General features: G+C 41.3%; 1 protein-coding gene across 12 annotated transcripts in view; it reads right to left on the reverse strand.

The window, feature by feature from the left end:
- WWOX (WW domain containing oxidoreductase) overlaps positions 1–26,910 on the reverse strand; it is a 1,096,383-nt gene that overhangs the window by 920,045 nt on the left and 149,428 nt on the right. The window contains exons 6-9 of one of the 12 annotated variants that reach the window (XR_010318846.1): positions 14,125–14,234; positions 12,385–12,476; positions 10,724–10,781; positions 7,536–9,311 (exon numbers count right to left, since the gene is read on the reverse strand). The exons of 8 other annotated variants lie outside the window; for them this stretch is intronic. Coding sequence is in view for 2 of the 4 variants with exons in the window: in XM_023558144.2 (XP_023413912.1) it covers positions 12,438–12,507; positions 14,125–14,234 (180 nt within the window). In the remaining 2 variants the exon portion in view is untranslated. Of the gene's footprint in view, positions 1–7,534; positions 12,508–14,124; positions 14,235–26,910 lie in introns of those variants that run through there. 3 more of the 12 variants (XR_010318845.1, XM_064273757.1, XM_023558144.2) reach the window with 3 other exon arrangements.

The following is a 26,910-nucleotide window of genomic DNA, read 5'->3' on the forward strand; positions in this document are numbered from 1 at the left end:
TGATTACTTCAGGGGAGGCTGGGTTAGAGGGAGGAGTAAAGTTTTTAATTGCTTTATACAGCTCTATAATTTTTAAATTGCTCAAATAAGCACGCATTTCTTTGTAATTGAAAAAAAAAAAACCTATCAAACCAACGAATAACACGAAGGCTTGTGTGGCTTACATAAAATTTAAAATGGGCAAGTTGCTTATTCATTTAATTTCAATGTGATCAGTCTGCAGAAGGCTGCCAAGGGCTGGACTACCTTTTCATTCCGCCACACTGCTGCCCATTTCACCAGTCCTAGAAAATGAAGAGCTAAGAGCTTCGGAATCCTGGCTAGTAATTCTGGCTCCACCCTCGAACTCCCTGTATTGCTTTGGGCTATACTCTTGGTGTCTTCCAAGCCTCGCAGGTCTTGTGTACAGATGATGAGGGACAATAACTTATTTAATCTTGTAAAACTATTGCAAAAATCACAGTGAGCGGATGTGTAAAGGAGCCTATGACATCCTTGCCAAATGTTAGCTTCTTCCCCCTCTGCCCACCAGGATCTCGGAATGGCTACTCTCAGCAGAATAAGCCATGCTTGGCTCTAAAGATAACACATTACAGGAAAATGATTGCAAAGGAATTCAAATTTATACCTTCTCAAATCTGTACCAATGGTAGGAGGAAAGGAAGATTTTTTTTTTTAAGTAATACCAAATGTTCCTTTACTTAATTTTATAATTTCACTTTTTAAATGGAGTTTGTGTGTGGTATTCCAAGCCCCTCTCTGTCCTCAATGAGAACGGTGGAATTTACAGATGAAATCTCAGGTAGACACCATTCCTCACTTCACGTGGACCTACGGCAGCCCAGGTGAGTCAGATGAGGGTGGGGCAGGTCATTGAAAGAGAATCAGGTCAGCCAGGTCCACTGCTCATCTTCTCAGGCTCAGTTTACAGTTCTGGGTTTAGCTACCAACAACTGTAGAAGCCCGGGTAGTGCAAGCAGTTTGTGGTCAGCTACTAACCTAAAGGTTGGCGGTCAAGCCCACCCAGTGGTACCATGGAAGAAAGGCCTGGTCATCTGTTTTTGTAAAGATTACAGCCAAAAAAACCCTATGGAGGCGTTCCACTCTGTCATACCTGGGCTCACCACGAGCTGGGGACCAACTTGACAGCAGTTAACAACGACAATCCAATGACTGTGCACTGTTCACTACTGACAAAGCCCCCCTCTAATGCTGACCCCCTACAGGAGGAAAGGACACAGATAATGAATCCCAATCAAATCACCCTCATTTAGGAATATTCATGAAAGTTACTGACACTTAACACTTTCAATTTTAATGGGCTACAAAATAAAATATCCAAATTGTGCAAATGGAGAAAATGAAGTGAAAAGTTATCCATTTTTAATTAAGTTCTTAATTATATAACAACAAAACAAGCAATTAATTTCTGCATGGCTACATTAAGCACTCCACACTAAATGAGGCAGAAAGAAAAACTAGAAAGTATTTTCTGTCCCTTTTTAGATATACATAGATATAAAATTAGGAGAGCCAGAGAAATAAAAAATACTTCGTCTTTACTGAGCACTTATTACGTACTAGGTGATGTTCTAAGTGCTGAGCCTAGCTACATTAACTCAGTTAACCCTCACGTAACCCGATGCAGTGGGTAATCATTCTTATTCATTATTATCTCCAACCGACTGATGAAGAATCTGAAGAAAAATCAAGAAACTTGCCTAAGTTCCTACAGCTGGCGAGTGTAGAGCCAAGGCTGGGGTCCACAGTCTAGTTCCAGAGCCTTCTAGTTATCTCTATGCTATCCTGCCTTCAGAGAATAGGAACAAAAGAGAAGAAGAACACAGGCAGTAGTGGGAAGCAAGTCATGGGCAAGCTCCTTAACTGCTCTAAACCTCAGTTTCTTCATCTGTAAAATGGGACTGGCAACATCCACCTCATCATTTTGTTTTGAGAATTAAATGAAAATATACACATTTTGCAGTCCCTGGGAGATGCAAGCTGTTAAAACACTCTGCTGCTAACCAGGTTGGAGAGTCAAGTTCACCTACAGGCAGCTGGGAAGAAAGGTCCGATAACCTACTTCTAAAAAAGCAGTAACGGAAAACCCTATGCAGCACAGTTCTACTCTGACACACATGGCGTCACCTTCAGTCAGAGCTGAATTGAACAGCAACTGGTTTACATATATATTGGGTCTAGTGGGTGGCACAACGGTTAAGCACTTGACTACTAAACAAAAGGTTTACGGTTCAAACCCACCCAGAGGTGCCTTAGAAGACAGGCCTGGTGATCTGCTTCTGAAAAGTCACAGCCCTGAAAACCCTCTGGAGCACAGTTCTACTCTGCACATGTGAGGTCACCATGAGTTGGAATCGACTTGACAGCAACTGGAAAAAAATACTTTCATTTGATCCTGGATGTAAGAGTAAAAGAAACGATTAATGACAAGAAGGGACAAGAAAGCTCCGTGTGGTACAAAAGGAGCAGCACCTCCAACGGGACGCGTGCCCTCGGCTGAGAGCATCGTTGCATATATTCCAAAGCCCTGTTAGTCCCAATCTCTGCACATCTCCAGGAGCCCCTCCTCCTATCCTATAAAAGATGGGGATAATTTTGGAGGAAACAGAAAAAGCCGTCTCCTGAGCATGGCTCAGAAGGCATATTTCCTCCACACATACAAGAATAAAAACTCTTATTTCATCTCTCACAGCACTGATGCAGTGGCCCGAAATAGCCTTTCTGTCCAGTAACCAGGAGAAAAGCTGCCTTGTGGGATAAACCCACCTTCTCCCAAGTGGGTCCCTGGGGCTCTCTGTGGTCATGAGCAAATTAATGCCAAATGTCACTTCATAATGATCAAGACCCAAGAAGTGGTCTCTGTTACAGGCTTACAGCATCCACAGAAACACTTAGGGCAAATGGCCAGAAACAAACCATCCCAAGGAAAAAGCATATTTCACATCCCCACAGCAAAAAGGCAGCCCAGCCAGGCATAGATTTCTCTGCCGCATTCAGGAAAAGTTGTGAGATGGCAAGCAATGGACTTTGTTTTGTTTTGTTTATAAGAACAGAAATTTATTGTTTCACAGTTCTGGGGGCTGGAAGTCTGAGATCAGGATTTTGGCTGTCTTGATTCCTTCTGAGAGTGCTGAGGGAGAATATGCCCCATGCCTTTGTAGCTCCTGGCAATCCTTCGTATTCTTGGCTTGTAGATGTGTGGTTATCTGTCATTTGTCTCCTTGTACCTTCTCTTTTATAAGGACACGGACTACCCAACTCCAGTATGACCCCATGTTAGCTTAAATGATAACATCTTTAAGGGCCCTGTTTCCAAACAGGGTCACATGCACAGGTACAAGGGTTAGCACTTAACATATCTTTTAGGGGGACAAAATTCAATCCATAGCAAACAGTATCTTTAAGAAAAGGAATGTTAATAAAACAACTTTTCTCAGCACATTTTAGCCTAACTCCAAAAAACCAGCTGCTGTCGAGTTGATTCCAACTCATGGCAACCCCACATGTAGAGTAGAACCGCACTCCATGGGGTTCATGGCTGTGGCCTTTCGGACACAGACTGTCAGGCCTTTCTTCTGAGACCCTTCTACACGGGTTCAAACCACCAACCCTTAGGCCAGCAGTTGAGCACCTAACCACTTGCGCCACCCAGAGATTCTTATATAAAAGTAAATTTTTTTTCTATGAACAAATTGTTTCCAGTTTCTTAAATAGATGTATTAAGTTCATTTAGATGTTTGAATGTATCTTCTATATAGTGGTGATGCAGTGGTTAAGAGCTCATCTGCTAACCAAAAGGTCAGCAGTTTGAATCCACCAAGCTGCTCCTTGGAAACCCCATGAGGCAGTTCTACTCTGTCCTATAGGGTTGCTATGAGTTGAAATAGACTCGACGGCAGTAGGTTTGGGTTTTGTTTTGGTTATAGTTTTTGTGAAGATAAACTATGAACTTTCAACCTCATTAAGTATATGAGTGCTTTTCTTTGGAATAATCTCATTTATTTCTTTGAGTCTAGCAGTGCTAGAAAGCATCAGGATGCAGGGAGGTGCACTTATTTCTATATGGAAAAAGTAACAATTTCTGGCAAAAAGCACAGAATCATCAGTCACAGCTTATTCTCATAGCAAACACTGGCCCATATCAAGGTGATTCTACATGTTTTTGTTTACCTTAACAAAGAAACATAACTGTAGCAATCACGGTTGTAAGGGGTTCTCTTGGACAACTCAGGCAAACAGAGCAGTATGCTATAGTAATGTGCAACCAGGTGTTTTCAAATGAATGCTGTCTGTAGAATTTCACCAAAGAACAGGATCAAGCAATGGATCCTTAAAGGATGAAATACAGCAAGGCCGTTTCTAAACTGGCAGGCCTGACGCACACCCTGGCAAGTCCTTCCAAGGGAGAAGCTTCTAGATTCTGTGAGTTGGCCTGATTGGAGATGCATGAACAGGCAGAAACGATATTCTTTCTACTTGCTCCAGGGGCACACAAATCCCAGGTGAGCTTTGGATCAGGCATTTTCATTAGTAAACATAAAGGTAAAAATTATGATCTACATTTGGGTGGAACAAAATGAACCAATGGTCCTTAATTTTTTTTCTCTCTCTCTCTCTCTGTTTAAAGCACCTATCACAAAGCCTCCACAAAGCTATAAAAAAACTCTCCTTAAGTAACAAATTGTACAAAGTCAACAAGGATTTACTAGGAGGTGCTTAATTATTGCAGAGCTCTAGTGAACATTTGTTGTTTTACCTGTCCTGCATCCATTTGCCTTTTTTCTAATAACAGTATCCCAGTTCACCTTTCGGCAACCATCTCTTCCCCAGTGCACTTCTGGGGAGCTTGATGCCATCTGGTTTATCAGGAGGTGAGGCATGACCCAGGCCAGACCAATTAGGAATGGTCACATGACTGGCTCAGTGATGGGCACATGACTTGGTCTGGTCCAGGCAGACTGAAGCCCTGGGCACCAAAGGGAACTGACGGGGAGACTCACTCTTGTCCCAGGGTTGCTGATAGGGCAAGATATATGCCCTTACCTGCTGGTTTGCTATGGCATGGTAATTAGTTACCCAAAAAAACAATGACATAAGGAAAACAGAGCCAAGAGATAGATACCAGGAGAAATATTTGAGTCCCTGGGTGCAGCTCAGGAAAATATTATTTTTTTGGTTGTTGTTTGATGGCTTCTGAAAAGCCCTCAGAGGATGATGCAAATAGCTTCCCACATTTAAAACTATCAGGGTGGAGGCACCTACAAATGACTTTTCTCTCAACTTGTCCTCTCCACACATTCCAGAATGGCCTGTTCTTGAAGGCCTAAGACTTAGCAGTCTCAGAGCTATTAATCAGACCAGCTGTGGACATCATACAGAGGATATCTACAATTCTAAATATCATCTCCCCTGATTGCCTGTCCCTTCAAGTTTTGGCCTTATCTGCTGCACTGAGCATCCTGGTAGCAGGGCTATGTCTTCTGTGGTAACCAGAGGCAGTCAACTAAATGATTCTATCTGTCCTGTCATCAACCTTGATTTCCCAGCACAAAGCCCATAGCTCACCACGAGGTTGATCCTAAATAAAATTTTGGTGAATGAATAAAAAAATGGAGGTCATCCCAAATAGACTGAAAGCTCTGTAAAAGCAAAAAAAAAAGATCTTCTATAGCTCTGAAGGAGCCCTGGTGGCGCAGTGGTTAAGCACTTGCCTGCTAACCGAAAGGTCAGCGGTGCGAACCCACAAGCCGCTCCATGGGAGAAAGGTGCGGCAGTCTGCTCCTGTAAAGACTACAGCCTTAGAAACTCAATGGGGCAGTTCTATTTTGTCCTATAGGGTTCCTATGAGTCAGATTTGGGTTATAACCCTGAACCCCTTAACAGTGCTTACCAGAATACTCTGTGCCTAATAGATGCTCAAAATATATTTGTTGAATGAAGATAAATGCCCCACCATGAGTAAAAAGAAGTTCTATGTTCAATCCTAAACATGTGGTACAATTGGTACTGTTTCTGACTTATTGGGTGGGGAAGGAGGGCGTATTCCCTATTTCTTGATTTCTTTAAGGGCCAATTGAGATATGGGCTCTATTGGGTTTTCCACTTTGCATTATTGATCTAAAATATAACTTACACAGGCAAATTCTGAATGCAAATTATCAGGATTGGTGGAGAAAAACATGAGGAGTTGTAATCATGATTCTACAAGACCCTACATATATCACTGTAAAACTAAAAATATGCTGACATACATGTTTTAGAAATTCTAATATCACAACTGCAGCCTCAAGCTAAGATCCAGGAATCGGGGTTTTCACATCTCCCTTATGGCCCAACATGTAGTTGTAATCCCAGATTTTTCTAGTGTTGGAAAGCCCAATGATTGCAACTATGTATGTAAAACACAAAGATGTACATATGTGACAATATGTATTCAGGGATCACAGATAAAAAGCACTACCAGGGAAAAAAAATCATTGCATAAGGGTAATGAAATTTGAGTGATTTTCTTTTTGTACTTTTTCATATACTTACATGTTTTTTTTTTTAATTTTTATTGAGCTTCAAGTGAACGTTTACAAATCAAGTCAGTCTGTCACATATAAGTTTATATACACCTTACTCCATACTCCCACTTTCTCTCCCCCAATGAGTCAGCCCTTCCAGTCTCTCCTTTCGTGACAATTTTGCCAGCTTCCAACCCTCTCTACCCTCCCATCCCCCCTCCAGACAGAAGATGACAACACAGTCTCAAGTGTCCACCTGATATAAATAGCTCACTCTTCATCAGCATCTCTCTCCTACCCACTGTCCAGTCCCTTCCATGTCTGATGAGTTGTCTTGGGGTATGGTTCCTGTCCTGGGCCAACAGAAGGTTTGGGGACCATGACCACCGGGATTCTTCTAGTCTCAGTCAGACCATTAAGTATGGTCTTTTTATGAGAATTTGGGGTCTGCATCCCACTGATCTCCTGCTCCCTCAGGGGTTCTCTGTTGTGCTCCCTGTCAGGGCAGTCATCGGTTGTGGCTGGGCACCAACTAGTTCTTCTGGTCTCAGGATGATGTAAGTCTCTGGTTCATGTGGCCCTTTCTGTCTCTTGGGCTCATAGTTACCGTGTGACCCTGGTGTTCTTCATTCTCCTTTGATCCAGGTGGGTTGAGAGTGATTGATGCATCTTAGATGGCCACTTGTTAGCATTTAAGACCCCAGACACCACATTTCAAAGTGGGATGCAGAATGTTTTCATAATAGAATTAGTTTGCCAATTGACTTAGAAGTCCCCTTAAACCATGGTCTCCAAACCCCCGCCCTTGCTCCGCTGACCTTTGAAGTATTCAGTTTATCCCGGAAACTTCTTTGCTTTTGGTCCAGTCCAGTTGAGCTGACCTTCCATGCATTGAGTATTGTCCTTCCCTTCACCTAAAGTAGTTCTTATCTACTAACTAATCAGTAAAAAACCCTCTCCCACCCTCCCTCCCTCCCCACCTCGTAACCACAAAAGTATGTGTTCTTCTCAGTTTATACTATTTCTCAAGATCTTATAATAGTGGTCTTATACAATATTTGTCCTTTTGCCTCTGACTAATTTCGCTCAGCATAATGCCTTCCAGGTTCCTCCATGTTATGAAATGTTTCACGGATTCATCACTGTTCTGTATCGATGCGTAGTATTCCATTGTGTGAATATACCACAATTTATTTAACCATTCATCTGTTGATGGACACCTTGGTTGCTTCCAGCTTTTTGCTATTGTAAACAGAGCTGCAATAAACATGGGTGTGCATATATCTGTTCTTGTGAAGGCTGTTGTTTCTCTAGGGTATATTCCGAGGAGTGGGATTTCTGGGTTGTATGGTAGTTCTATTTTTAACTGTTTAAGATAACGCCAGATAGATTTCCAAAGTGGTTGTACCATTTTACATTCCCACCAGCAGTGTATGAGAGTTCCAATCTCTCCACAGCCTCTCCAACATTTATTATACAATGACATCTTTTAAATATAAAGCCCTCCCTCTTCTGCCTTGGCCACCAATGGCTGGATCCTGGGGGATGAACCAAGTCTCTTTATTAACAGGGCTGTAAGTAGAGGTAGCAATTTTACCCTAGCTAAAAAAAAAAGGTCTCTATGAGTCGGAATCGACTCGATGGCACTGGGTCACTGGGTTCTGGGTATACCTGGAAAGGGGAAGCTACAAATCCAGCTACAAAGATCAGAGCAGCACTTCAGCAAGTACCACAAGTCTAGAAGCACAGGCAAGAGAACGAGAAAAGAGCTAAACCTGAGTTTACCAAGGGTCTGAGTCCTGAGACAAAGACTCCTAGAGCAGAGAAGGTAGCCAGGAACTTCGTAAGTAAGCCATTGTCATACATAGACCTCAGGGTCTGAGCTCTCCAGAGCCACTTTTGCATTTTGAGTATAGAAGTTCAGAAGGTCATGTGGTCAGATAAAGCCACTGTCCAAATGCAAGCTCAAAAGATTTCACAAGAACAAGATAATGCCTCTGCAATCAATACTGTAAGGATGTACTGGGAATAGGTGGTGGAGCTGCTGAAGGGTAGCCACCACCTTCCTAGTACCTTCTGACTTCCAAGGAATGGTTCGGACCACAAACCTCTCTTGAAATTCTGGGCAGTTGTCATAATTTCTCTAATGCTCAACTTCCTCTTTTGGAAAACTAGATAACCCCACCCATCACACAGGGATGCTAAAATGAATAAATGAAAATCTTTGTAAAGTACCTAACACAGCATTAGCACCCCAAAACCAAACTAAACTCACTGCTATCAAGTCAATTCCAATTCATAGCAACCTTACAGGAGAGAGTAGAACTGCCCCATAGGGTTTCCAAGGCTGTAAATCTTTATGGAAGCAGACTGTCACACACATCTTTCTCTCACAAAGTGGCTGGTGGGTTTGAACGGCCAACCTTGTGGTTAGCAGCTGAGCACTTCAATCAGTACACCTCCAAGGCTCCTCATCAGCACTTGGTACATTTAAAATCACAGTAGCTACTATTACTCTCATCAGCAGCGGCATCGACAGGTCATCTCAGGGTCAAGGCTGACCTATGACCCTGCTGCCTAAAGTTAACGACCACATTGTTAACGTATCATGAATTCCTAATAAAATATAGCCATGTTTGCTCAGAAAGAATTAGTTGTCCACAAACCTGACGTTACTCAGTAGCTCCAGGAATTTGTATTAAAGACTTCTGATCTTTCATCAAGTTTAGATACTGTACTTTCGATAAACAGATACCATTTCTGCAATATGTCCTTGGGAGCTTTCTGCATTAACAAAGAAAAAGAAGAAAAGTAGCTGCGTTATATGGTCTATCTAAGGTCTCAAGTGAATTTCATTTTAAATTATATCTCCTTGTAAACAAGTGAATAGTGACATCAAAGCAAGACCTCACACTAACCTCAAAGACTTCAAAGTCAAATATGAGGGATGCTAAGAAAGACCAGGCCCAAGTCTAATGTAGCCCACATGCTGTGGACATGAAAAAGTCAAAAAAGGACTGCCCCAGGGCATTCCTCTGGATGGAGGATTGTTTAAAAGCATGGCATAGAAAATGTAATGCTTCTGCCCAGCGGAGATTCTAGAAAAGAGCAGTGTAAAATGTCCTTCCCATTGCTGCAGCATGGACTGTGCTGATCAGAGCATTCTGTGCAAAGATCTCAGCAATCACAGAACTCACTCAGCACTGACATAAAGCAGGAGGCAAGCTTAATATAAATATGTATGTATATTAAGCTGGCTTGACAAATATATCACTGGAAAGTGGAGGCTGAGAATCATCAACAAATAACAATAAGGGATCAGAAACAAAGACACTGCCAATCCCAGCACAGACACTGTGCAACAAGAAATTCATGGGACCCTTGGAAAAGGCTCAGGAAAATCCACCAGACAAGAAGCCCCAGACTAGACCAGAACAAGAAGCTCTGCTCTTGGTCACAATATGATACTCACGTGGCTTCTCAGTGAGGATAAGCTAAAAGGATTTATCAGAATCCACTACATATCATCTGTAGTAGTGGCACACATTTATAATTAAGTGCATCTAGTTCCCATTCCAAAGAGGAGGTTCCAGGCAGTCCCTTTTGTTGTCTTTGTAAGGTGTAGAACCCCTTTAGGCTTACAGGGAAGTTATGAGTACCCAGGGTATGCAGACAATGTAACCTGTCTCCACCTTCACAAAAGGTGGGTTTCTACCTTATTGAGACTCTTTCTCTCTGAGCTACTGTCATGCATTGAATTATGTCCCCCAAAAAATGTATCAATTTGGCTGGGCCATGATTCCCAGTATTGTATGATTTTTCTATATGTTGTAAACCCTGCCTCTATGTTGTTAATGAGGGAGGGTGGATGGCAGTTCTGTTAGTGAGGCAGGACTCATTCTAAGAGATTAGATTGTGTCTTGAGGCAATCTCTTGAGATACAAGAGAGAAGCGAGCAGAGAGACAGGGGGACCTCATACCACCAAGAAAGAAGCACCAGGAGCAGAGCGTGTCCAGAGGAACATTGATGAGAAGGCCAAAAGACAGACAATGCCTTTCCCCCAGAGCTGATGCCCTGAATATGGACTTTTAGCCTACTTTCTGTGATGAAATTAGTTTCTCTTTTTAAAGCCATCCACTTGTGGTGTTTCTGTTATAGCAGCACTAGATGACTAAGACAGCTACATTATACATACCTACACAAATGAAAGATGTTTCTACAGAATGAATCCGAGGTGATCGGTCAAGCCTGAGCTATTGTCAAGACAAAAAGTGAGAGGCCATTGTTTTGTCAATAGGACATGGGGTATACGTAAAAGGTGTACTCGAATGACAGGCAGTCCCTATTTTCTAATGCTCTTCAATGATGTCTCAGTAACATCGCCAACTTATTTTACAAGGCATTTTCTACCAGGTGGACTGCTAATAACTATTAAGAAAACGTGCATATTGTGGTCATTTCAATCAATGTGGAAAAAAAACATGCTTTTGAAAAAGAAGCCATAATACTTCACCAACAAGTCCCAGAAGGGAAGAGGGAATTTTCAATCAAAAGAATAGAAGGTTATAGCAAATCTCTTTCCATGACTATAGCATCAAGTACAAACAGATATAAAAGCAAAAGCAATCATTTGTAGGGACAATTTATACAAAATGCACATGATATATGCTCTACAATACATAAAATGAATGGTATCGCAATGGACAGTAGTCACTATAAATGATACGTCTTTATCACTTTCCTTTTAAAACAGTTCTAATATAAAAGAGATAAAGCAGTTGTAAACACACCACAGTGGAACACAAAATAAAGTACTAAATAGTCCTAAGGAGCCTCCCAATTTTAATTAGGGTGCCAGTAAAATTTAATTTTCCCAATTTCTTATACTCATGAATGCACCAAAAATGCTAAAATTCCAATCTTTAGTGCTATCCACTGAGTCATGAAGCTAAATGCCTATTCGTTTGCATCCATGTTACTTACCATGGCCTACCCTATCTGGAATTATCCCCAGGAAATTTAAGGGATTAAGAATCTCAATTAGGAACACTACGTGGATAAATAGAAAAAATAAAATATAATCGGTGACCCCACAGCTAATGAAGTAACCTATTAACAAAGCTTCTGTCTGAGAGCTAAACTTTTCTTTTATCACCACTTACCGAGACATTAATTCTAGGAGGAAAAGTGTGGGAGCAGTATTATTAAAAAAAAAAAAAAAAGTGTCCCCCAATTGGTCTAAAACTGATACAGTTGAATTTTAAGTTTTGAAAGCATTTAATTAACACTTATTCCTCACAGTCAATTTAATAATGACTTCACACAATACTGTTAGATAAATCTTATTAAAAATCCTGCTTCCCCAATGGCCAACGCCGTAGTCAAAAAAAAGAAAACAAGATCTTACTAGTTACCCCCAAAAATTGACATTCCTAAAACAGGCATTTAAAGCCTTCCTCAAGCTGACCCCAACTCCCCTTCCAACTTCCCCACACATCCCTTAGGATGTAAGTTCCATAACAGAGTGTCTTTGTTTTATCCAATGCTGTGTCCTCGATGCCCAGAATAGTGTCGGCAACTTTAGGTGCCACATTTTGTTGAAGAGCTGAACAAGTGTCTAAATACAGTATTACTCTTAGACCTAGGGAGAAGTGACCCCTGCCCTAGATATCAGCCTTTAGAAAACACCATATAGCAAACCCGCACAAAATAAATTTATTGGAAAACACCTGGGTGCCTCTGTCACTTGGGATCTGCTGCTGAATGCTGGCATGGTGTGACACGTAATCCTGAACATCCACTCCTGTGATTTACACCATTCAAGCCCCAGAGAAAGGCTTCTCTGCCATCTCTTACCCGTAGTCTTTAAACGAAGGGCAACTGCATCTGGATGCCTGATGGTTAGTGGGTTACTGTGCAGCTCCCAACTTCAGAAATGGAAAATGCTTCTGGGTGCAGAGAGGATTTGAATCTTGTAAGCTTTTAGGTAACAGAAAAGACTAATTTGTCAAATCCTTCCTTTCAGATAACCTGAATGATACAGATTCACGTATAATATTCTGTCTCAGTAATATGGTATATCCGTTTTCATGGGTACGAATTCATGATTCAGGAATTATGTATAAATTGGCAGGTACGACAGTTACACATGGCAACTGATATTAAAATATCCACATCACTCTTAGACTTGTATAATTGAAGGGCTAGAAACGGCACGCATGAATCAAAGCATCAGTGTTCTTCACTGACGATCACATAGACACTCCATGCTACAACTGCAAATTATTTTTATAGAAATATATGATACGATCTAATTAAACTTAAGAAATTTCAAATCTAAACAATTTTTATTTAGTTTTATCTTCATTATTTAATAAAAAATATTTCATGAATCTTTGAAAATTCTGATGTTCTTTCATTATACTTTTCACTTTCATTGTAATAATTCACTTTGAATATTTTTAAAGAAATATAACTTGAAAGCATATAAAAATAATTTAAATTTTCCAATTTTTTATTCTTACTTAAAGTTTACATTTTTGTGAACTGTACAGTATTCTATGCTTTGAATCATCAATTTAACTCAGTTGTTGAATAGTTTAAGTTGTTCTGTTCTAGTTTTCATTGTATAAATAATACAGGCATAAATATCACTGTATATAAATTTGTGGGTATATCTCTGACTATTCCTTTAAGATATTCTCCTAGATATAAAAACTCTAGGAGAAAAAAAATTTTCAAACTTTTGGTTAAGATCTCTACATTATACCTCAGAACTCTAACACTAAATTACACTTCCTGCCTATATAAATATATGAGAATTCTCATTTCTGTATTACTTCAACACTTTATAGTAGCAGTTGTAACTTCTGATAATTTTACATGTGTAACAGTAGAATACTGTTTTTTTTTCTAAATAGTGTCTCTTCTCTGCTAATAAACTTGAAAACTCTTCAAATATTTACTGGTCTTTTGTATGTCTTTTTAGATTTTTGCCAACTATCCTACTATTGTTTGTTTTTAGCTTGTTGATTTGTAGGAACTGTTTATTTATTAAGGAGATTAAATATGTGAACAGACACCTTTAAAAAATCCTATTACTACCTCAAACACATACAACAGAAATAATTCAAAATTGTGCTTCTTTTTTAATGTGGTGCTAAATGACTTTATGAGTTCTTAAAGATTCTTATTTTTGGCACATTTGGGGTAGGGAATGAGAAGTTCTCTGTGTTTTCATATGTGAGCAAAAGTAACAGTATTTGCAGGCCAAACACAAGTTTAAAGCAGGCAGGGAAGTGAACTCTGTAAAGTGGAGATTTGTAGAGTGTGATAATGAGGCAAGTCATTATGTTCTAACAGGTCTTAACTGTTCCATAAATGTTTCCTTTACCCTGTAAACTTTAAGGTCAAGATAATACTAGGAGCACTTAAAGTAAAGAAAAGCCTTGTGGGCTTTGGCTGGAGAACATGCCTTTTTGGGGGAAAAAAAAATCTGGAATACTCTTTAACAGCCATATGAGCACATAAAGCATATTTTCTTCTCCAGCATGATTGCCAAGATTAGATGGAGAACAACTGGGCTGTGTCACTCACCTTCTGGGTAGTATAGTAGAATTCCACAGAATTCTATAAAGCCCCCAAAATGGTTGGTTTTGTCCTCCAAAGCAGAGCCCTGGCACATTCCACCACAAACGCAGACCAGGCTATAGAATCAAAGGATAATCTAGTTTTCCAAAGAGAAAGATCATCTCTGCAGGCATATTAGTTTTCATATTTTCCCTTCTAAGTTAATACCAAAAAAAAAAAAGCACATCACTATTAAACCTTCTGGTAAAACTATATCCAGATTATCTAGTCTATTTTTCAAATCTTTTCTTAAACCCAGAAAATGGAATGCTAAAAATACAAGGTAAAATTTACTGGTACCTCAAATTAACAGTGGAATTTTTCTCTCACAGTTTTTTACACTGTGATTGACTGATATCCTTCTGTACAAGTAGCTAATATATATATTTTTTTATTTTCCTATGACATCATCACCAAAAACTAAACCCAAACCCATTGCCATCATGTCAATTCCGACTCATAGTGACCCTGTAAGATAGTATAGAATTGACCCATATAGAGGTTCCAAGGCCATGAATCTTTACAGACACAAACTACCGGATCTTTCTCCCACACGGCATCATCAGCAAATGTGAAACCAATGCATTGTTGGTTAGTATCTGAAAATTTTTAAATGTTACAAGACATGAACTTACAATAAAATATTTTAATTATATGAGGATATTTTAATAAATCAGCAATTCAGACTTCATCTTATACAATTAAGACTGTTTTTCTTTTTTTCCCTACATCAGAATTGTCTACAATGTGACCTGAAATTACAGTTATTGTTCTAGGAAACTAAGTTTATGACATTTTATATATATTGTGTCTGATCTTTTAGGAGAAAAAAAGAAATATATGCTATTCCTGTTTTAAGAAAGAAAGAAAAAAAAAATCCTATGGTACAAAGTGGTTCATTGTCCCAGGTCACACAGCAAGTGAGGGGCTGAAAGAAGATGAGAATCGCACGTTTGGGCTCCAAGAGTTGCAAAAGTCATCAAATCACTTTTCAACCCAAAGCAGCAGAATGTGTGTGATGATTGCTCTAAATCTCTCCAAAAGAAGAAGGAAGCTGTGATCTAATTACAAAGCCTCCCAATGAACAAGGACTTGGAAGTGAGAGAAAACCTCTCAGGCTGACTTCAGACTCTATGCCTCTGTTTTAATTGCATGGTTGCAGGGGGCGAGGGGAGGGTAAACAGCAGTGCCTCCCACCAAGCTCCTGGCAGGTTCTCTTCGTAGGACTGAGACTCTGCCCGTGATTTATATTGTTGGAGACAAACCCGAAGTCTTATGTCGCTCAATCTCCGCTTCCATCAGGGGCTCTGAGGAGCCTGCACTGCCTCATGCATGCCTGTAACTGTCAAATGGCATTCCCCAAATCCATCAACACTGTCTGCTGCCAAGTAAATACCCTGCTGCTCTACAGGTTGCAAATATCTCAGTCATTGTACAGACCTGCAGCAGCATCTGAGCAAACTTGGAAGAAAACTCGTGTAATCTGATGGCTTTATTTACCCTTCCAAGGTACAAGAAACACACACACCTAAACCTTCACTTTCCAAATGTTTACTGGGAGATTAGAAAAACAACACATAACAGCCAGTGTGTCAGCCTACAAGAATCACAAAAATCCTTCCTTAAACAATCCAACAGCCAGATGAAGACCTTAGGCCAGAAGACCCTGTGTGTGCTTAAAAAGTTCATAGGGCTGGCATTGCTTTGGATTGCTGAGAAATACAAAGGAAGTAGACTCAAGTCCAAAACCACAAGTTCCACAAAGAGAGGACTTGCTTTGACCACACCTGAAGCAAATGTGTCTAGATTCATCTGATTCCTGGAATCAGAATGCAGGAGACTGGGACTGCCCAGTATAGTTGTGCAGGTTGTATACTGAGTAACTTGATGGGTCACCTTTTACACAGACAGTAGAGAGGGGCATGTGGGCCAGTTTACCACTCACCTATTTATGTTCCTGTTTATGTATGAATTCATCAGTCAATCATTCATTCATTCAACAAATACTCCCTGGTTGCAAACAAGACATGAATCTCCTTTAATCCTGCAACCCAGTAAGGTGAGCACTGTTCTTCCCATTTAGCAAATGAGAAAACTGAGGCTGAGAGATTAATTAAATTGTCTAGGAAGGTCACAAAAACCTACAGTCATTGAGTCCATTCCAACTAACCGTAACCTTGGAGGACAGAGTAGAACTGCCCCATGGGTTTCCAAATAGCAGCCGGTAGATTCAAACTGACGACCTTTGGTTAGTAGCTATCACTCTTAACCAGGGCTCCAGTGGTTAAGAACTTGGCTGCTAACCAAAATATTGGCAGTTTGAATCCACCAGCAGCCCCTTGGAAACCCTATGGGGCAGTTCTATTCTCTCCTATAGGGTCACTATGAGTCGAAATCGACTCAACAGCAATGGGTTTTTCGGCTTTTTTGGTTTTAGGAGGATCACAAAGCTGGTTGGTGTCTTCTAAATTTGAGCCCAGTGCATTTCACTGCTGGGCTAAGCTGCCTGGTCCATTTGATCGAAATTTTTTTTCTTGGGATAGAAAATCTGGATGAAAGGAAACAGGGAAACCAGGGCGGAAATGGGGAGAGTGCTGACACATTGAGGGGAGTGCAACCATTGTCACGGGACACTTTATGTACAAACTATCAAATGGGAAACGAATTTACTCTGTAAACTTTCACCTAGGGCACACACGCACAAAAAAAAAAATTCAGACAGGTGTAAACGTTAACTCCACTATTTAAACCTGCAGACTAAGCCAAAACCAAACAGGTTGCCATCTAGTCTATTCTGACTCATAGCGATCCTATAGGACAGAGTAGAACTGCCGCATAGGGTTTCCAAGGAGCAGCTGGTGGATTCGAACTGCCAACCTTTTGGTTAGCAGCCAAGCTCTTAACCACTGCGCACCAGGGCTCCAAATCTGTAGACCAAAAAAAAAAAAAAACCAAATCCACTGCTGTCCAGTCGATTCCGACTCATACCAACCCCACAGGACAGAGTAGAACTAACTCATAGAGTTTCCAAGAAACGCCTGGTAGATTCGAACTGCCAAGCTTTTTTGGTTAGCAGCCATAGCACTTAACCACTACACTACCAGGGTTTCCATATGTGTAGACAGCACCAGCAAAACAAGTATGTCTTTTTTTGTAAGAAATGTTTATTTGGTACTGTGGATTGGGAACCAAGAGACTGGGTTCAAAACAATGATGATCCTGATGTTACAGGGGACTTTGGGGAAGAAATTTTGAATTAATCTCCTAAAACCTAACACTGATAACTTTTCTCAAAGTTTGTAAGTTGAAAGGCTACAAGATAATATTTGACAGTAATAAATACATTCTTGTTTTCCTTACCTGTCACTTTACTAGAAGTTACAGTTCAACTACTAAACCAATATATAACAGAGTGTCTACTGTGGTCAAGGGATTATACTAGGTTTTTTCGTTGTTGCTGTTTTTTAATAAAAAATGTTCCTATACTTTTGAAGGCCAAGAAAGTAAAAAAAAAATCTTTCTTGGTGTCTCCATTATCTAGTGTTGCTGTAACAGAAATGCAAGTGGACGGCTTTAACAAAGAGAAATTTATTCTCTTACAATCTAGGAGGCCAAAGGTCTAAATTCAGGATGCCAGCTCCAGGGGATGGCCCTCTCTCTTTGTTGGCTCTGGGGGCAGGTCCCTGTCATCAGTCTTCCCCACCTGAGGAGCTTCTCAGAGCAGGGACCCTGGGTCCAAAGGATACACTGTTCTCCAGGCTCTTGTTTCTTGGTGGTATGAGGTCCCCATGTCTCTCTGCTCACTTCTCTCTTTTATATTTCAAAGGAGATTGATTTAAGACACAACCTAATCTTGTAGACTGAGTCCTGCCTCATTAACGTAACTGCCACTAATCCCACCTCATTAACATCATACAGGTAGGATTTACAACGCATAGGAAAATTACCTAAGATGACAAAATGGTGGACAATTACACAACACTGGGACTGATGGACTAGCCAAGTTGACACACATTTTTGGGGGGACACAATTCAATCCATAATAGCTGGCAATGAATGTATAAAGTCAGATTCTCGGATGGGAGGAGCCAAAAAGCAGGGCAGGGAGAGGGTAGGGAGGTGAAGTGATCCTCACCAATACGTTTATACACCATTGTTGGAGGCTGACTGGGGTGATGGTTTCAGTCTTTTGCTCACTTTATTTGGGAGAGGCATGGGACCTGGGATTAGGACTCAGGAAAATTCGGTTCAGATCATGACGCTAACAATGTAACCATGAGCAAGTCACTGATTTCTCTGAATCTTAATTTCCTCATCTATAAAATGGAAATAATAAAACCTCCTAGAGTTATTGTGAGGAGTAAGTGTGATTATGTATTTATAGAGGCTAGAGAAATGTCTGGCTATTGTAGATGTTCAACAGACTGTGGGTATCATTATGTTTACTCCTCTTGGGATGTGTGACACTCAGTTAGGTCTTGAGCATATCAAGGGTAGATATTTTCTTAAGTGGGTATGTGGGTACAGGAAGAATTTGCTCTTCCTCATCGCTCCCCTTCCCCCAAAAGGACACTAGAAAAGTAAATGTGTTTCTATCAGGAATATGACTTTGTCTCTCCATTGATTAAGTAGCAAAGAGAGAGGCAACCACAAAAGCTAATTTATCCAGAAGAATTTACATTTTTCTCTCCTGGCAATATAGTTTCTTAGCATCTTCCAAGTTTTCAAATCCCTCAGGCCTGTTAATTTATATTTCCTTTTCCTCCTTCTAAAGTGTAGTTGCCCACTGTTTTGGAAGGAAGAATACCTGGGAAGGATTCTACAGGCTCATAAAGACACGGAGCCAGAAAAATGAAGGAATGGCAGAGGGAAGGGGTTCTGAACATGCCAAGACCGTTATTCCCTTATTGGTTATGGCACATGTTAAACAGGCTACAAAATCAGAGGCCTTGGGAAAGACTTGTAAAAATAACAACGTGAGAGCTTAGTGTCAAGGTGAGGAACATGAAAAGGGAAGTTGTGGGTGGTATTTGAAGCATGTTGGCGACTGTGCTGAAAACACACCATGAGCGGCTCTTGCAAAGTAAGGCCCCTTTAGAAGTTCCTCCAGAGGCCCTATGGTAACAGGCCAGTGGGCAGATGGAGGGTTTTCAATACCCTGATTGTGGCTGAGGAATGTGGGGCACAAGTCACAGGCGGCACTTGATGACCCCAGTTTGCCTTCCAAGAGCGCGCTTAGAGAGAGGAGTTGGACAGTTGCCCAATGTGGACCAGACATCTAGGTGATGGAATAGAAGTAGCACACCTCTGTGCCAGAAGACAGGAGAGACTTTTTTTTTTTTAATGCTCAAAATAATTGTTCATGGAAGACATTTGTTAAAAAACAAAAAGACTGTGAAGATGCGATCTCGCAAAAGGGAGTGAAATGCTAAGTAAAAAGAGTCGACCAGATTTTCTGAGCAAATGGCTACTTAGATGAGCCTCCCTGCATGGAATCCACACCGGCAAATAAAATGCCTGTGACTTGTTCCAGGAGGAAAGCAAAAGGACACTCGGGAAGTGGGTTTCAAGCCCTGTCAGACACTGTGCACACTTACAGTGTGTTCCCAAATTTACCATCTTAAATTTCTCATTCCCAAGTCACTATTACAGACCTTCTACAATGAGTCTCTTGGGTTTTATTTTTAAAATACCTTTTAGTTTAAACTACGATTTAGTGTTCACATTACTCTCCGACAATTTAAAAGTAAAATAAAGTTTTCCATTTATGACGTTAAATATCTTATTTTCCTGGCTTTTAGCAAATCTACTGAAGATAAATGTGAATCAACCATTGAACCAACACAGCTCAAACACGTTCACGAAACTACAGTATCCGTAAGGCATCAGAAGGAGATCCTCTGCCAAAACCACAAAAGTGTGAGACTTTGGGCAGATACTGGGACCTAGAGATGTCTTTCATAATCCCATCTCTGCCACTTCCTGACCCTACGAGCAGGCTACTTAACTTTTTTGTGCCTCAGTTTCCTCACCTATAAAATGGATGTAATAATAGTACCTATTCATAGGGTTGTTGTAAAGATTGGAAGTCATAATATGTGTAAAGCACCTAGATAGGGGCTGGCAAAATAAGAGTTAATGTGTATTATACATTATTATTATTATTATTGCTTCTACTATTAATACATTATTGCTTTCTCACATGCTTACGGTATTATGTGATGGAAAGAGTATGTCTGACCTTAGGAGTGTGACCTTAAAGCAAATTACTTATTCCATCTGAGCTCCAATTCCCCCTCTTCTGTGAAACAGAATACCTATAGCAGAGGGTGCTTGTGAGGCTTAAATGGCATGAGAAAGTAGGTGCCAAATTTATCCTTGTCTGCTTCCAAAATAGAGCTGGAAATTTTGAACAATTATTCTGATCTAAACAGAGGGTAGGATCCGACATTTATAAAAGGGCCTACGTAAATAGATGATATTACTGCCACTATTTGAGTTTCTATCAGCCCTTGTGCTGAGTAATCAATAATAAATGTTGTTTAAACAAATGGTGTAATTTTCCAATCTGTGTTGTTCTAAACCGACCTTTACTCCTCATTGCCATTTGTAATGCATGCATAATTCATTGATGAAGCAGAAGGAGAAATAAGGATGTTGGTCTAAGGGGCTTTTTTGGGTTGTTTTTGATGATTTGTTATGACCCTATAAATAAAACAAAACTTGTTATTGTAAATATGTATTGTGTTATCTAAGAGTATATGGAGTGGCTAAAATAAAAAAAAAGCTAGCCTAACTCTCCTGGCAATCACATGGTATAATTAATTTTTGGTAAAAATTTATTCTACACCTTGAGAACTCTAAAGCAGAAGAAGAAGTAAAGGCCATTGTCAATACCCAGTACCCAGTGCCGTCCAAATGCTAAATGAAGTTCCCAAAGGGCGGAGTCATTTGTAGGAAGTGTTTTCTAGAGGACTTGTCTGTGGGGCAAGAAGGGTGATTCAGAGTATGTTCTGTTCAGACGGAAGGGTGTGTGTGTGTATTTAATAAATCATAAATCAAGGGCTTTCAGAGCTAGTTTCTGTCAACTGTTTATAAATGCACGCGTGCACACACACACACACACCTAGACAAAAATATATATACAAAAATATATATGTATGTGTACACATATATACATAAACACGTGTATGTATATACTCCACTTGGACAAAAATATATATATGTGTATACATATAAATGTGTGACACATACAGAATTTTTTTTAATAAAGCATAAATCAAGGGATTTTTCAGCGCTAACTTCAGTCAACTGTAACTCCAGTCTTCTATTTGTTCACCTGCACACACTCACAGAGCAATAAACCCTTTCAATATAGGAAACAAGAGCAAGAAGCCCCTCTGTCCCCAAAGGGTACCTCTGTGTGCTCCCTCAGATCATAGCTGATGACATGTCAATGAAGCGCTGCTTGCTCTGGTCCCAGAGATCAAAATGAGGGCTTAACCTGCAATTTACTCTACAAGTCCCATGACACTTGCCAGATCTGAAGACTTCATTCTAATCTTCCCTGCTGAAAAAAATAATCAAATACTCCAGCAAAGATGTATTGACAACTCTTAATTAACCATGCTAATGGGGGGAGGAGAGAACTTTGATAAATGAAATCCACACATAACCCAAAACCTTCATTTGGCCATTAATTTCCAACTTCTCCTTCACTAAACCTTGGAAAAGGAGAGAGAGACACTAAGGCATCCTTTAACAAAAAGAACTACTTGGTTTCTACATCTGCATCACACCAGTCATCTGCTGGACAAGCTAACAAGCAAGGAAGTGGCCAAGGACACCACATTTTCCAAAGGTATCAGGGTTCAATGGTAATGTTTTTGGATCCTTTGGGTGCAAATAAACATATATTAGGTGGCTTTTAGAGTGGGGTTACCTGGACTAGTTTTGCAGAAATTGAGGCCAATTTGACGGAGACTTGCTGGTTCTTTCCTTACATATTTATTGCTGCTATTCAAACAGCTGGCTGGCAAGAAGGAGTGGAGGAAGAGCGAGAGGGCCAGAACATGCATACAGTGAAACAATCAATGCTTTGTAACGAGCAGCTGATTGGAACAGGCCACGGCTACAGAATAGACAGCTATGAATTGACCAAAGCAAAGCTAAACTAAGCATGAGGTTTCTCCAGGGGAGCAGAGAAATTGGCATTTACTGAGCACCTTCTATGTTCTGGGCACCAGACCACGCACTGTGATGAGGCACAAAGAAACGAGACCTTGGGTGGAGGCTGGGCGAAGGATAAAACTGGGCTTCTTCCTTCTTCCTAAAACATCTGGCACAGCCATGCCAGATGGCAAGGGCTAGAGCTGTGGGGCTTTGGACAAATGACTCCATCCCTCTGAGCTTCAACTGCCTTGGTTGCTCATCTCTGAGCTGCCACCCTACTTGGCACAGCGTAGATACCCTGTAAGTAATCCTTAGAATACTAACAGCTTATATTCGTTGAGCACTGCCAGTCGGCCAGGTACTTTACATGGAGTATCTCATTTATTCTTTCCAATAAAGTGTTGTCTACTGTTTTTTCTATATTACAGACGAGGAGAAGTTAAGCTACTTGCTCAAAGTTGCACAGCTAGTAAAGAGCAGAGTTGAGAATCAAGCTGAGGTCATCAAGATCTAGAGCCAAGCTTTTAACCACAACATTGGCATTTTGAGAGCTCTCCCTAATATGCTGGGGTCCCTGGGTAGGTGGTGTAAATCATTAACATGCTCGGCTGCTAACTGAAAGGTTGGAGGTTGAAGCCCACCAAAAGATGCCTTAGAAGAAAAGCCAGGCAATCTACTTCCAAAAAAAGAAAAAAATCAGCCATGGAAAACCCTATAGAACACAGTTCTACTCTGATATACACGGGGTCACCATGAGTCAGAATCCACTCAACAACAACTGGTTTAGTCCCTAAAGTGCCAGAAGGACACTGTGCTAAGCACTCTGTGTGTGTTTTCTCATTTAATCTCCCTATAGCCCTATAAGTTGGAGAGTAAAGTTGGAGAGCACTTCTCTGTTCTACAAAAGAGGAAATCCATCTTGTAGAGGGTCCATAAATTGCCAAGGTCACAGAGCCAGTGAGAGGGGTGGTCCACCCAAGGCCAGGTCTGTCCCCCAGGTGAAGGTAATGATTAAGAACATGGGTGTGGAATGGGTTGGAATCCCTCTGTGTGCAGTGGCTCGCTGGGGACCTGGCCTCGGCCCTCTGACTACCGTATGACTTACTACTTTCTGAATTCCCCCTGCTTATCTCACTCACTGCGTACTCCCATTTTCCCCTTCCACTGGACTGCCCTTTCTCCCCACCTAGGCCTCCCCCAGCCCCCACCCTACAGCCATTTCTGCTGTGGAACATTTGTGCAATGTTCACCATTCGAAAGCCACCATCTGGTTTGCAGTTTTTAAATCTTAGAAAGAAAGGAGCCACATAAATTGAGTCCCAGATGTTGAAACAATCATTTTGGTTCACTCAAGTTTATACAAAAACATTTCCGCGGTCTGATCTCCCCCACTTGCACCATTGGTGCATCAGACGAAATGTGGCAGGAAGGGCGGAGCTGCGGGTACCTTCTCGCCAGCAAATGAAAGCAGAAGAGACTGCAACCTGGCTTCTCCTGAACAAGTGCCCACTCTCCTAGGAACCCTAAGAATAAGGGGACTCTGGGTTTAGACTTAAAACGCAAGAAGAGGATCCCTTGAAAGGCTAATGCAACAGGCACTGGAGGCAGCTATTCTACAGTCACGATGGGGTCCTGGAAAAAGGGCAGAGTTAAGATAAAGGATAATGCCTGGCACAGGACACAGTGCACAGGAAGTCTTAAATAAACAGTACAAACATCTGGGGTCCACATGCAAAAGAGGAGTCCCCTGGAGGAAGAAGGATGAGAGAGCAATTATGCCTGGAGCTCTGCAGGCAGACTTCCTGGTTCAAATCCCACTCTGTACTTTCTCATCTGTGACCTGGGCACAATAAAAGAACTTACCTCAGGGGACTGCTGTGAGGACTGAATGGCATAACCCACCCGAAGCACTCAGCACAGCACTTCACAGCAAATACTCAACAGATGTCAGTAATTAGAATCGTTGTCATATCACATACCTGGCATGTGATGTATGTGACCCCCTGTATTAAACGCCCACGCCGTAGGAGACAGGCATTTCAATCCAACTTTACAGTAGGGTACGGGCATCCAAGGCTCCACTTGAAGTTGAGCATCTGTATCACAAGTACCTTCTGTTTTCCCACACCTTTAGTACAGTTGGCACTAGGCATTGATGCCTTGTGTGACTGAGGAGTATGGGCATGTGGAAGGTAAGGGCAAGGGTGGATTTACATCCAGGTCGGCATGGTGAGGACCAGAAGAACAGACTTAGACAGAGAGGTGTTCCAGGAACTGATCCGAAGCCACAGGCGCGGGGGTGGGGGTACCAGAGGTGACCCTGAGACCGTGAGCTTCCACTGGGGAGCTCACACCACTGCAGAACAAGGGTCTGAGTCTGAGCTGACTCAATAAAAATGCCAGCTGAAGTCTGCGTCCCACTGGCACAGTCATCATCTGCACTCACGTGCTGCCTCCCCTGTTCAACCAGGGCCGCACCCTTATCAACTCTGAAGCCTCTGGAGTACCTCGCCCAGAATTTTGCACCGATGGCATAAAAAGGGGGTAGAGGGTGAGGAGAGCTAGTCCTACTCAATGTGCAAGTAATAATGGTGCCTTGTCCTTAGAACTAGTACCAGCTGCCATCGAGTCAATTTCAATTCATGGAGACCCCACATGTGTCAGAATAGAACTGTGCTCCAAAAGGTTTTCAATGGCTGATTTTTCAGAAGTAGGTTGTCAGGCCTTACTTACAAGGCACCTCTAGGTGGACTTGAACCTCCAACATTTTGGTTAGCAGCCAAGCACGTTAACTGTTTGCACCACCTAAGGATGCACTGTCCTTAGAGAATTTAAAAACAATAATAAATTTGACCAAAATCTGATTGCTTTTTATTATCACTGCGGTCAGCAATTCTGAACAACGTTGGTGAAAAAATACTCCTTCCCCCCAGGGTGGGCCACTCTTATGACTCCCCCCTTCCTAAATGCAGTCACTCAACAAATGGCTGAAGGATTGAACCTGATGAAAGAGGGTTGGGGAAGGGCAGAAAGCCTGTTAAAACTACATGCAAACTTACTGACATTGAGATAATATAAAACACATTTGTCAAGCAAAGTCAAGCCATTCTTTTGTTTGAAATAATAACACATCCCCACCTAAGATTCCAATTGCACAGACCAATGTTGATGCGGACTGGCTGGAAACATGACATTTTGTAATGCTGTGACTATGAAAATTTGCCCGGGGCCCTGGGTATCATTTCCTTCTCCTAGGAGCCCAGGACAGATAACATACACCCCTCATCGGCTGATCAATAGCTTGCACTCACAGGGGGCACGGCCCCTGCCACCCTGGGAACAAGGTTAAAAGAACAGACAAAAGTGAGTGATGGTAAGAGAGGGACTGGCTTCTGAAGGGGAAGTTGAGGATATTAAGAGATCACCATGGGCATTTAAAAGCAAAGTCCTTTCCACACCACAGAAAGCGCTTTGCCATTCATCTTGTTCCCTAACTCTGCTTCACCAACTTGACGGAAGATGGCTGAACTGACATAAAGAACTAGCTATACACGAATAGAGGTGATTGATGGAGCTGTTCCAAGCATCAGCCAAAAAATGGCACTGAAAGATGCCTCAGGCTTCGTGTTAACTATTTTATGAGGGGACCAATACCCCCAAACCTCCCTCCCCACCTTGTTTAAATAATAAATGAGCAGAATAAGTACTTTCAAAAAACTGGGCACTGTTACCCTAAAGAAAAAAGAAAAGTGGAAGGCCTTTGGGATGTTAGTATATGTGTGAGGACAGTTATGACAACTAAAGCTGGGTTATATAAGGTTTTGTCCACATGCAGCTGTTTGGTTTCAGGGTACATGATTTAACTGAGTTTTACTGAATTCCACATAATAACAAACTGGGCTATAAAGTAGTCCTACTGCACAAATGCAATGTTTCAGCGGCAACAAAGAGAAAATCCAGTCTTCGGTGGAGTCTTTAAAATAATGCACAGACGCACAAATGAACCATGGTAAAGAAAGAAGGAGAGGGATAATCGGCAAAAATACAACTAGAGAGGGCAGATTTGCACGATTTGTGCTAAAGTATGGACTCTTTCAACTCAGGGAAAACGATTTCTTTGCAGTAAGCCATCTCATTCTTTAAATATTTCTTAATAAAGAACAGGCAAGAGCAGAGGCTTCAAGAATGAACCTAGCATTCCTCTTTTTTGTCCTCCTTCTGCATGCAGTGCAGGGGCCTTCTCCCTGGCTTTCTTCCCTCCTATTTCGAAGAAGGTTGATTATGACCCGGATACGTCTCCAGCAGCCTGGCACGTGAGCCTCAGCCACTGTCTGAGAAGAATATGTCCTCTGCGTTGCGCTGCAAGAACTAACTCAGGAAGCATCCAAATTTGGAATTTCTTTCAGGGGCCTGGGTATCAGTTTCATGTCATGGCATGCTGTGGGATGACAAATATCCACTGCCTCTCCACTTGTCTTTGAAGAACAGCACATCAGTGAGGCACAAAACTCCTTTGACTTTTAAAGTAAAATAAGCTGGCTACTCGGCCCATCTACAAGTTCTTATCTCAACATTTCTAAT

Source organism: Loxodonta africana, chromosome 21 (assembly GCF_030014295.1).
Source record: "Loxodonta africana isolate mLoxAfr1 chromosome 21, mLoxAfr1.hap2, whole genome shotgun sequence".
Taxonomy (NCBI): Eukaryota; Metazoa; Chordata; class Mammalia; order Proboscidea; family Elephantidae; genus Loxodonta; species Loxodonta africana.